At 56.2% G+C, this 12041-nt stretch overlaps 1 protein-coding gene across 4 annotated transcripts in view; it reads right to left on the reverse strand.

Annotated features, from left to right (window-relative positions):
* SIK3 (SIK family kinase 3) overlaps positions 1-12041 on the reverse strand; it is a 68262-nt gene that overhangs the window by 36270 nt on the left and 19951 nt on the right. For all 4 annotated transcript variants that reach the window (XM_038167509.2, XM_038167510.2, XM_038167508.2 and 1 more), the window contains exon 2: positions 1494-1610. In XM_038167509.2, coding sequence (XP_038023437.1) covers positions 1494-1535 — 42 coding nt within the window. In that variant the 5' untranslated portion in view covers positions 1536-1610. The remainder of the gene's footprint in view (positions 1-1493; positions 1611-12041) is intronic.

A 12041-nucleotide genomic window follows, 5' to 3' on the forward strand; every position in this document is an offset into this window, starting at 1 on the left:
CTGATGAAAAACTGGGACAGGCTTTGAATTCCCAACTCCAGGTTTCAGGAGTTTTTATTTAAAAAACAAAGTGCCACAGAAAATACCCTTAAAGAGCACCCAAATGAAATATGATGCACAGCAGGGACTCTCTTCTCAACTTAGCAAAGCCAAGCCACTTCTGTCACTTGTTCGGTTCATATCAAAAGCTTTAGATGGAACAGAAGAGATTGCAATGTTGTTATTTGTTATTTAAAAAAAAAAAAACCACCAAGGAAGCAGTTTGCAAAGAAGCATTCCCTAAGTACCTTAAAATGTCGAAATTCTGGAGTAGGCATCTCACTTTTGGCTGTTTGGCCAGAACAGGTAAACATTAACCTCTCCCACGTCAACTCCACTTTAACTCTTTGGAGTCGAAATAATTCCTGTAACTGTGCTTACGTCTATCAAGCCCAGATCAGGAGCAGCCTGGTCTTGAACCAACAAGAGCTGATTCTAGGAAATGGCAACTTCTATTGTGGGTTATTTAACTTCTCCCTTCACACGCACACGTCAGGATCACATTGCAGAAGGAAATAACCCCAGCATCTTTCCCCCTGAATTTCCAGTTTTCACATTCCAGTTCCGTGCCCGCGAGCCCTCTGGCAGCTGCGTTGCTGCGTCGAGCGGGGTGGCAGTCCTGCAGGCACCAGGCAGGGCCCTGGGAAGGAGCCTTTGTCCCACAGCTTCCAGAAATGGGATCCTAAACAGAGGGAAGTTGGTAGAGCTCTCAAGCACTCGGTTGTCAGTCACTGTGTGAGCCCTAGAATCAGGAAGGTTCAGGGAGGGGATCTTTCATCAGCAGCTTCCAAAGCAGCATTTAGCGTTTCACCAAGGTGTTGGGCTCCTCTATCTCTTTGCCCCCATCACTCTGCTCGCCTCTGGCTTGTTGCAGCTTCCTTGCTGCTCTATTTGCCCACGCAATCAGAGGGGCACCACCAAAAACGTGCGTAAACAGCACCATGCGTGGATTCTGTTGCTGTTGTTTGCAGATGGAAAGCGCCAAACGAGTGAAAAGTCTGCAAACAACTTCAAAAAAATCAACAACAGCAGCGGCACCGTTGCTATTGATCACCTTCCAAGAGAGCCCAGAACAGCCCAGCAAGTCCTCAGAACCAGAGGGCAGCTGCGCAGGGAGTGAGGGCAAGGGAGCAGCACGCTTTCGGTCGGGCAGGCGGATGGACTCCCTCTCTCCCTTAAATCGAGCAGGGGAGCCCACATCCGGTTTCAACTGGGAAACTGGAAAGCACACAATAGCCATAAACAAATGGCAGGGGGCCAGCCCACAGCGGAAGTGTGATCTCCCAAAAGAGAGAAGGATTAGCCACGCTTTTAGCCTGCCCCCCTCTAATCGAAGCACTTTGAGACCTTGAAAACAAAGGACTCGAGGGCTGGAGGGGCAGTTCTACAGAACAGGGCTGCATGGAGCACAGCTGCAGGGCGCAGGGATGGAAAAGCCACCAGAAAGCTCCTACCTGGTATAACCTGATGATATGTGGGTGGCAAAGCATCTTCATGATCTGAACCTCTCTGAAGATCTTCTTCAGATTCTCTTCATCCAGCTGCGTCTTATCAATTATCTTGATAGCAACCTAGCAGAAAGGAAAAAGAGAACCAGGTTATTTACCCAATCGCTTGTTTAGAAAAGCATTTTTAAAAACAAATAGTGCACGTAAGAGCCGCCTGTGCTAAACTCTGTAGGAGACCAGAGCATGTAGTCCGTGCCTCAGAGAGCCTGGGATCTGAGCAGCCTACCCAGTCCAGACAGCCTGCCACAAATTGGGCAGGAAGAAGCTTTGTTTCCTAATTGTCAGCGTGTTTTCTCTGCAGTGGGCACCTCATTAAGGCAGCAGTGCTGCAGCAGGCTGCGGGACATTTAAGCTGTTGCCCATTACCGCAGCACTGCCTGCTCAGAGGCACCCAACGCCGTGCTGAAAAGCAAATTATTTCTAAACTCGTGGATATATTGCAAGCAAGTCCAAGCATTTGTTCAGTTTATTCAAGTCTCCTCGATCGTGCCAGCTCAGCCTTGCCACAGCCGTGTTAACTTACCACTGAAGCTGTGCCCCAGCAGCCCAAGAGCTGCAATTCCTCAGCACGGGGAAGGGGCACGGAGCAGCTGGGAGCTTGCCAGCGAGCCTCACAGCGCAGGAACAGCTTCCAGTGGCTGAGGTTTGGAGGCGAGTGGAACTGGGAACCAGACCTCACAACCCCAGGAGCCCCTCGAGCAAAGGGCAGAAGGAATCTGCCCAAAGATGTGGAGGGAGGGACGAAGGCTGGGAAGGGGCAAAGGCAGCAGAGCGCAGCCTCTGGCACCAGCCACGCCGTGCCTCACTGTGACAGGGCTGAGAAACAGCAGCACGGCAGGCATCAAGCAATCCTATTTATTTGCACAATGTTAAAGCAGAAGTGCTCTCTAACACTACGCTGAGATCAGTTAAACAAGCCTAAGTGCTTCCAGTCGGCTGCTCTCCCGGACGTCCCAGCCCCGGCCAATTCCTCCCTCGCCTCGGCTGGAGGCTCCCCGGTGCTCACGGGCACCCCGGGGCCCTAGAAATAAGTGAGGGGTCGCCCAAGAGCAGAGGAATCTCTTCCAGGAGGCCTGGCGGAGGGGCGAGGAGAGGCAGCTCCAGCCCGTGGGACATCCCCGGCAGGAGGCTGCTCCCAGCGGCAGGGGAAGCCCTGGGAGCCAACTGGTGCCGCAGAGCCTGGGCCGCCGCGGGCAGGCTGCTCTCAGCAAACATTTGCACTGCTGCTTCTCAAAGCACGTGTCAGCCTTGGATGAAATCCCTTCCTCCCCACCAGCCGACGTCAGTGCAAGACGGGAGCCGTGGCACGCCGGCCTAGCTCCAGCTCCGTGGGCTGCGTTAGCAGCCAGCAGCAAGCTTCCTCGTTGGGAGGCTGGGCTTCACCTGGGAACAGAGCCACTCCTCCACCTTCCCCTGCTTGCTTTCCCGAAGTGATTTACACAGCTCCTGTCAAGGAAGGCTGCAGGATCATGCAAAGGCGCGGGGAAGGGCATGCAAAGCAGCGCTGCGGGGAGGAACGCTGCCGAGGCACAGCCCCGAGCTCAGAGCCCGGCTGCAGAGAGGCCTGGCTCTGATGGCTCTGACACACACAAACGGCGGCTGGGGATGGGGACCAGGGCTTGGGCCAGGGGCACGCCGTGCACGAGGTGTGCCTGGAGCACGTGCGCACTGCTGGGAAGGAGGGGAGGCTGCCAAACCCCAGCCGGTGCCCGACGGGTGGTGCAGCACACGCTGCTGCTCCCTGCACAGGGGAGGAGAGGAGTTACAGGAGCTTCCAGCCTTGATTCCAGCAGCAGGAACGTCCCCGTCTGCAGGCACTGACACACTCACAGGCTGTGACACCGGGCCAGCCTGCAGGAGCGGCACCACACGCGCCTGGAGCCTGCCCAGAGCCCCAGGAACAGCCCTGCCCCTCGGCAGCACTGCGGGTGCTGGTGGCAGGGGAATGCCCGGGCACCAAGGGATGAGCTCGGGGTCCCAGGAGCGCAGCACCAAGGCCCTGCAGCCCCGGGATGGTGGCAGGAGCCGGGTGAAGGAGCCCCACGCACATCCTCGGGCCAGCTGGTGTCAGCCCTGCAGGCAGCCAGCAGAGCCAGGGACGTTTCTCTGCCACAAAGCCCAGGAGCAAAGCCAAAGGGCGCTCTGAGAGGCAGGGCACTGCAGGGAGGGGGAAATCCGTTCCCTTAAAGGTCCTGAAGAACCTGAATCACGTGAAAATTAAATGTTTTATAACGTATTTTTTTTGCCAGGAGGGTAACTGCCCTGCACACAATCAGAAGGCAGCAGGATCCCGGAGAGGCGCTAGGTGCTGGTGGCCGTTTCTTCCCCTTGAAACGCTCGGAGCTGGGGAATAATTCGGCCTCGAAGTCACGGAGTGTGCTCACCCCAGCACAGACAGAGGCTGTACGGCTGCCAGCTCTGGCATGAGGAGGAGCTGGCAGAAGCAGGGCGAGAGCCAAGACCCAAGGTGAGACGGCAAAGCCGGCCCCCATGGCACAGCCCTGCCGAGGCAGCGTTCAAGGACAAGGCTCACACCACGGCTGGAAAGCTGCAGGGAGCCGCAGGGCTCGGAAAGCACTCGCTGCACGCTCCTCACTGAGCACTTCCCTCGTGCGAGCAGGCTTTCGTAAAGCTTAAAGCAGTAATGTGAAAAGAAACAAAAGTGAGAGCTTCCTCAAAGAGCGAAGCCAAGATGTCTGCCCAGAGACGTGAGTCATTCTCAGGCACAAATATTTAGCTGAAAATCCTCAGGTCCGGAGCGCTCCCAAGTTCCTTACTCATTTCCCCGCTGCGTATTTGCTCGAAGGAAATCTCATTCCCCAGCCTCATTGTGTGACTCGAGTTGACACTTCTGGCCAGGCTCAAGGAATGCGGAGCATTCGACGGAACGTAACGCTGTCAGTGAGTCCAGACAAAGCAGAAGAACCGAATTTCTCTGCTTTTCTCCCCAGAAACGCAGGGCGCAGAGATGCATGCTGCCAGCCTGCACAGCAGCCTGCCACACGTGGCACCTGGTGTGGGTGCTGCCTTCAGCCTCCACCCCCACGAGGCACAAAACGCCCAAGTCCATGGCACAGGAACACAGGCACCAGCCCGTAGATACCCCCTGACAAAGGCTCCGACTTCGAGATCAAATGGGCGGCCCTTGAGCAAACCCAAATCCAGCCTCAGGAGCCGTAAGGAGAGCGCTGGCGGTTCTGGAGGAGGTCCTTGGAGATGAGCTCCTTCAGTTCAGGTGCCTCCAGCGACGGAGAGAATGTAAAAGGTAAAAGTCTCCTGAAGGAGCCCGGGGAAACCACCTCGCGCTCCGGTTTCAGGAAATTCAGAGCTTCCTCACGAGGGTGGAAGTAGGAAATCCCCTCGGAGCGCCCCGCGGCAGGCAGAGCGCGGGGAGTTTCAGGGCTGGGGGCTCACCGGAGCAGCTCCCGTGGGTTTGTTGCCGAGGTTCTGGATTGCCTTTTTTCCAGGGGGAAGGAGTGGTTTCAAGGCTTTCCAAAACAGACCGAGTCGGTTTCTCCATTTCTGCGTCTCCCAGCTGGCTCGTGTTCCCGCTCCCTTGAAAGATGATTCAGGATTTCACCACGAGAAGCCTGCCTTCAGCGCTCTGCTCACTCCAGCCAGCCTGGCTTCGTGAAAACCCGGCTGTGGGGACACAGCCGCAGTGAATCCTGCTCTGAGTGAGGGCTTTCCTGCTGCTGGGAAAACAAAACCCATCTGAACGCACCCTACAAGGAAGAGCTCTCCTTGCAGGGGCCCAGCAGCTTGCCCCAGGCAGTGAAATGGGCATGGCAAGCCCCAAGGGGCTGGCTCGGCCCCCCGAGGATGAAGATAACCCTGCCATGGGCCAACCAGCCCCACAGCAGGGCTGCGAGTTCCCTCCCCAGCACCAGCACTTTGTCCTGTGTAATGCACACGTCCGAGGGGGCGGTTAACCAGTTCCTCCACGCAGCATTTCCTTGGGTCCTTGTGCTCCCTTCCCAGCTGACTGCCCCGCTGGGGAGCTCTCTCGGTTCCTGCTGGCTCTCCTCGGATGCCCCACGGTTGCTGGGCTGCCCTGGCAGCACTGGAGCCAGTGGGATCCCGGCTGGCAGCACGGGAAGGTTTTTGTGCTCTCACCGAGCACCCAGAAACAACCCCGAGTGCACTGCCTCACCCCGGCAAGCACCACGTGAAGGAGAGAGGGGAGAGAGCAAGACTAAACATCATTAAAGAAAGTACAAGTTAGGCTGCAATTAAAAGTGAAAGAAAACCATAATCTAATTTCTTAGACAATGAAGAACTATAAAAAAACAGCCTGAAAAAATTAACTATTCTTTTATCAAAAGTTAATGAAGCTTACAGGCAGCAGGACCTACGCCAAGTCTGGAGCATACATGCTGCTACCAATTAACAAAATGTTCCCTCCATTTCTAAACATTTCATTTTTTTTTTCTTCTTGGATCCAATTAAAACTTACGCTCGTAGTTTGAAGAAAAGTTAAGTTCCTAACGACAGCAGTTTGTAAAAAGGAGGTGAATGCTTCGAGGTGACTGCAAGCCCGCGGGGAGGTCTCGCCCGTCGGAGCCTGAAGGCTCGGCCTGGCCAGCTTGTTCCCAGCCTTCTCCTTTCCTGGAGCACTTGTGCTGGACACTGCTCGGTATTTTTTGGATTCCCGAGCTGTGCTAGGTGTGTGTGTGCCAGGTAAAAGCCTGGTGAAAAGCCGTGGGAGTTTCAATCAGCAGGGACACAACGGCGGGCAGCTCAGAACAGGAGAGGCGCTGGAGCTCTGGGAGCCCCGAAGCACACGTCGGTATCACCAACATCACCTGCACGGCTCCCGGCTTCCCACAGGAACTCAGGAGGGACAGAAACTGCATCTCAAAGCACGCAAAGCTTCACTGCACCCCAAAACACTCACAGACGTTCCCTCCTGGCTGTCCCCCATGAGCTCCAGCAACCTCTTCTGCTCCAAGCTCCTGTTGTTTTCCACATCCCAGCAAAAAGTAAGCCTTAAACAGACTTGAGAAGTTGGGAAGACGAAAAGTGAAACACAGACTCCAGACTTGGGCCCTGTTCTGGGTGACTTCATCATGCCGAGACTTACTGCTGCTCCTGAGACAGCCCAGGCCAACGGCACGCGCCTGGTGCGCGGGGAGCGAGCAGGGCACGGCAAGTGTCAGCGTCTGAACAGATGCCCAAGTCCTGGCACAGGAAATAATGCCTGCTCGGAGGAACTCACATTTATACAGACATCCTGTTTATTAGCGAAGTGTGGCTAATGTTCATACACGCTTCCTTGAATCAATCCTGTCCTGCCAGCAGGGAAGATGAATTCAGGCTGGCGCTGGAGGGCACAGCAGCAGCGGCAGGCCAGGCTGGGTGCCCCAGCACACAGCCAGCAGGAGGAAGAGCTGGGGCAGGCTGCGAGCCCACGGCAGCACCTCCCCAAGTGGCACGAGTCCTCTGCTGCAGTCGGAGTACGACAGAAACGCAATTGAAGAGGCCCAGCACTGAGTGGAAGGGCCCAAGCTGAGGTCACGGCCACGTCCAGAGCGAGCTGGGGAGGCCGAGCACCTACTGGGAATGAACACAACTTACTGGAGAGTGTAAAGAGGGAAAACAGATGGGAAATAGTGGTCTGTGTGCACTGGAAGGAAGCCCTGAAAAAAGAGGACATTTCCTTTTTCTTCAGTGTGGTGACCAAAGGAAAAAGCTCGAGGCTGCAGCTGGACCTAACTCACCTTTCCTGCACCGGGGACTGTTGCAGAGAGAAACCACCTCTTCTAGCTCAGTTCAGTTGTTTCTATGCTGGCCGAAGTTAAAACTCAGGAAAAACCACGCGCTCATTGCATACGGTGACCTTGTGATCAATCTAACCAGTAACAGTTATAAAAGAATATTTATGCTGCTAATTGTTCCCATAAGTCAGCAATCGATCACCTCTGGGTAACGAGCCAACAGATGGCACTGACAAATTGACTGCGTTGAAAAAAAAATATACAGCTTTTTTTTTTTTTTTTTTTTTTTTTAGGAAAAACATTTCCTAGAATTGTTCAGAGGAGTCCTGTTCCAAATTCCTCCTGGAAAGCCCTCAGACGTTCCCTAGATGTGCTGGGGATGAGCACGCCCACGTGGCTTGGTTCCTCTCTCACAGCTGGCCCTTCGTGGCACAGCGCAAAGCTGCCACCGAGCTGGGGCTGTGGGCTAACAAACGGGCTCACACGAGGTGCAAGAAAAGCCTGGGTGCTGCGGGACAGCAGCAGCCTCAGCAGGGCAGGCAGCCCAGGGCACGGCTCTTGCTGTGATGCCCAACTCCTGGTGCCAGCCCACAGCACCTCCCCAGGGCACTGGGCTCTGCAGACCCGCTAAGGCAGCAGGCACACACACAGAGCAAAAGGCATGCTGGCTGCCTGTAAAAACCCTTCACCAGCATGTGGATGCAAAGCTGTATCGAACAGAAGAACTCTGGGCTACCCCAGGTGATGGCCCAGGTGAGGAGCAGGCTGTCAGCACAAGTCTGCTTGTATGGGGTCACTCGAAGTGATCTCTGGATATGCATTTGGGGCATTTTAGTCATAAGAAAGTGTCCAAAAAGAAAAAAAGATGCACTGCTAACTGCCAGTCTATGCAGCTTGACCCTAGCATGCTTGTGACCAAAGCACCAAAAGTTTCTCTTGACAGGCTCAGAGGCAAGAGGCGCCCGCAGCTCGCCGTTAGCACCCAGCAGAACCAACCTCGTGGTGATGCTGCAGATAAAACGAGGCCATTTTGCAGCAAAACCGGTGGCTTTTGGAGGTGGCATAAACACAAACACTGGCAACTGAAAGCAGGAAGCTGTGGACCGAAACGCGCACCCAGAAGTTGCATTTGCTCAGGAAGGAAGCTATCACCTTGTCCACATCCCTCGTCAGCATCAGTGCCGCCACTTGTCTGCGCAAGGTGAAGAAAACATCGACGGCGTTCTGCAAAAAGCCACCGTGCCCAAAGCCTCCAGGTTAATGCCCTGCTTGTGTGAATGCTGCGCTCTGCTGCGACCTCTCTGTGTCCCGGGGGAGCAGGGCCGGGATGCCAATGCCCAGCACAAAACCAACATTCACGCCGACAGCTCGGTCTGGGAGCTGGGGACAGAACTGGGGACAGAACTGGGGACACCAGTAAGAAGAACAACTCATCTCAGCACATGCAGGTGTTCTGCAAACCCCAAGTGCTGCAGTTCCAAGCCCTGCAGCCTGTAACAGCAACCTTTCCAGATTTTTTCCCCCCTCCAAGTCCTGGGCAGATGCTCCATGTCCTGTCCCCAAACACCACTGCCCTGTCTTCCTCAGCTGCAGGAGAGGACCACGCTTGGTTGGCACTCCTTGGTACAAGAGAGGAAAATCCCCAGCTCCAAGGCTCACCTGGCGCCTGTGCCAGCGATCTGTGTTTGGCTCGGAAGCCCTTGGAGCTGCTCTGGTGCTTAACAGATGGCAGGCAGAACTTCGCCCAGGCAAAGCCAGGAATTAGAGCTGGTACGGGAAATTTCTTTTTTCTCCGAGCTGAGGAAGAAAACAAACCCTCCGCCCACCACCGCCAGCCCACACCCAAGGCCGGTATTACTACACGTGGGCATGTCCACGCGTCCAGCCGCAGGTGGCGGGCCTGGAAAACCCAACGCCTGCTTCCAGGGCTTAGCTCTGCCGCCTTGCTGCACTAGGAAGGCAGAATATCCACAAACCAGCATTAAAGCTTAGGCACGAGGAACCAGGGCTCAGGTAAGAGCTAAGTGAAGGCCCCCTGCCCACCCCTCCTTACCCCCTGCTGCTGCCTGGGGCCGCCTGAGCTAACAGGAGCCTTCTGCAGGAGGTGAGATCCCCAAACCAGGGCACTCTGTAATCAATTTGCAGAGACGAAGCTGCAAACGAGGCCGCTACCTGGCCAAATCTAACCTAGGCTGCAGGTGCAGAACGCAGCCAGGCAGGTGATGGGCTTGCTGGAGAGGGGAGGGAGCCCTGAGCCACGCACAGCGCCAGGGCGCAGCCCTGACAGTCTGCAGAGCCACCTCTGCGGCTTCCACGCAAATTAAAAGCAATCTTGGCACTTCGTGCGCAGCCTGCACTTGTTAATTAGAACCAGTTTCTGCCTGAGCTTGGTTAAGCCAGCGCAGAACCTGACGGAGGTATGCTCCAACTGATTTCAACCGGTTAACCTGTCGGACGCAGGGTGCAAAGGCAGATCCTGGTCAAGCAAGCACGCCTGGGTCTGTGGGCAAGGCTCAGATCCTCTCATTGTGACACGCAGAGAGGAAGGCAGCATTTTGCAGGTTATCCCTGACTCCAGGGCCCCATTTCAGGCCGGTTCCTTACCCTTCCTTCCCCCCCCCGAGTACCCAGGCAGCTCGGAGAAGAGAAGGAGGTCTGGGAAAGGCCTGGGAAAAATCAGATGACAACACAGGATGTTCTTGTCTTTATCTGCTGCGTTTCCCACACATGTAGAGAAGTGCACATCGCTCTGCACGTAGGAGGGGAAACAAAAAGCAGCCTGCATGCGCTCAGCTCTGCACCTCAGCAGCGACGGAAAAAGCTGAGCATCTGAGGGGGAGAGCAGCAAGGACGTCACGGGGACACGGATCCTGCGGGAGGCCAGGTTGCCTGGAGACAAAGCGGGCAGGAATCGGAGGAAAAGCCAGCGCCGGGGAGAAAGTTGAAACGCCTTTCACAAGCAGAGCTCAGCCCCAGCACACAGCCACTGGCAGGAGGCACAGCAGGACCGGCAGCGTCCTCCAGCACCGCAGCCACCCGGAGCTGCTCTGAGGACTGTTTGTGACTGAAGGGCTCCTAATTCTGCCATTTGTATCGAACAAAGGTTTTAGCGACCTCAAACGTACATGATATTCCCCTTATTTCACACCCTGAAACAACCTGACAAAGCGTGGGTGCTGCACTACAGCTGGGCACCAGCCAGCTCTGTTCCAAAGCTGCAGCAGGTGAGACCCGGCACATTTGGGCTGGCCTCGGAGGGCTCCTCCAGGCCTCGCAGAGCTGTGCCGTTTGCCAAGGCAGCAGAGGGGAGGGAGGAGGCTCCGGTGAGCTCATTTACAGCATCTGAGCAGAGCCACCCGCACCCCCGGCAGGCTGTACAGCACCTTTCTGGCAACATCCAAACGAGCTCGCTGCTAGGAGCTGGCACCCCGGGACTCGCAGGAATTCCCCCCGAAGGAGCCAGCCTGGCACCGTGCTGAGGCCAAGCACCAGCTCGCAGCGCGTGCTGGCACAGCCTCCTTGCCTTAATTTGCCTCAGAATCTCCCTGAAAACCCCGGTGAAGGAACAGGAAAACAAAACCCGTAGGCAGCAGCGTGCCGCATCACCTAGGACTAAAGCCATGAACTTTTTCTTCTGGACCAGCCCCTTCCAGCAGCCAGGGTCAAGACCTGCTTGCAAGATCCCCCGTAATCACCGTGGTTCTTGCCTGCAGTCAGCAGAGCTGGAGGAAACCAGAGGCCTGTTACTCGCTGACGCTACGTTAGAGCACCGCTAGGCTCTCCGAGTTGCTTAGCAGCACAGTTTTGGAAATGTAGTCGCATGCAGGAAGAAATCTGTCACAGCAGGCTCTGCATCAAGCACGCCGTACGGCAGTGGCCACCGCTCCGCCTGCTGCGTCACCGAGCTGTGCCTGCTGCTCACGGAGCAGGACGCAGCCACCTGCCCTGCTTTTAGGGAAAGAGCTGCCCCAAACGTCCATGGGGAGCCTCCACTTCCAGGATTTTAGGGACTGAGAGGGTGTTGGAGCAAGCAGGTTTTAAAAGTTACTGAGAATTACCCTGGGTCCCCGCTCAGCTCCACAGATTTCCAGCGAGAGGACAGCCCCGGCCCAGCTCGGAGGGGATCACACACTGAGCAGCGAGCCCCGCTGTGCAGCCACGAGTCCAACACCCAGCGAGGAGCTGGCTGCTTGTCCCTGCCAAGGGCAATGCGCACACACCACCAGGTCCCCGTGCAACACCAGGAGCTCTGCTCCCTGCATGCCACGAGTCGCAGCCAGGGCAAACAACCAGCACCGTACCGGGGCGCGCAGCAGGGCATCACGCAGGCTCTTGATTCATTTCCTCAGGCTCCCTAAGGGTTAAAGCAGAGGACTGCTGGAAGATATTAAGCGCTGATGTCTTGGCTTCCCTTCTGCAAACAGCAACAGCCTCCCGAGGAATCTGTCACTCTGCATAACCACCATCCCTCAGCCTCGGCCCCGCCGCAGCCCGACGGCCGTGCCCACCTCCGGGGAGGTGCCCGGGCACTGCCACACCGTGTAGTACCCCGGAGCTGCACCACGGGCACCGATACTCGCAGGGTAATAGCTCCCAGCTGGCTGAGCTGCAGGAGCACGGGGCGTCACGCTGGGATCACAAAGCTACCAGAGAAATCCTAAAGAGGCAGGCGAGGTGGCACAGGAGGCCGGACAGTGGTTCAGTCCCGATGCCTTTGGGAACGCGGCATTCCAGGCTCAGACATCGTGCTCAGGGGTTTCCCCAAGCCATGTTAGGT

The sequence above is a fragment of the Anas platyrhynchos genome, chromosome 25 (genome assembly GCF_047663525.1).
Source record: "Anas platyrhynchos isolate ZD024472 breed Pekin duck chromosome 25, IASCAAS_PekinDuck_T2T, whole genome shotgun sequence".
Lineage (NCBI taxonomy): Eukaryota > Metazoa > Chordata > Aves > Anseriformes > Anatidae > Anas > Anas platyrhynchos.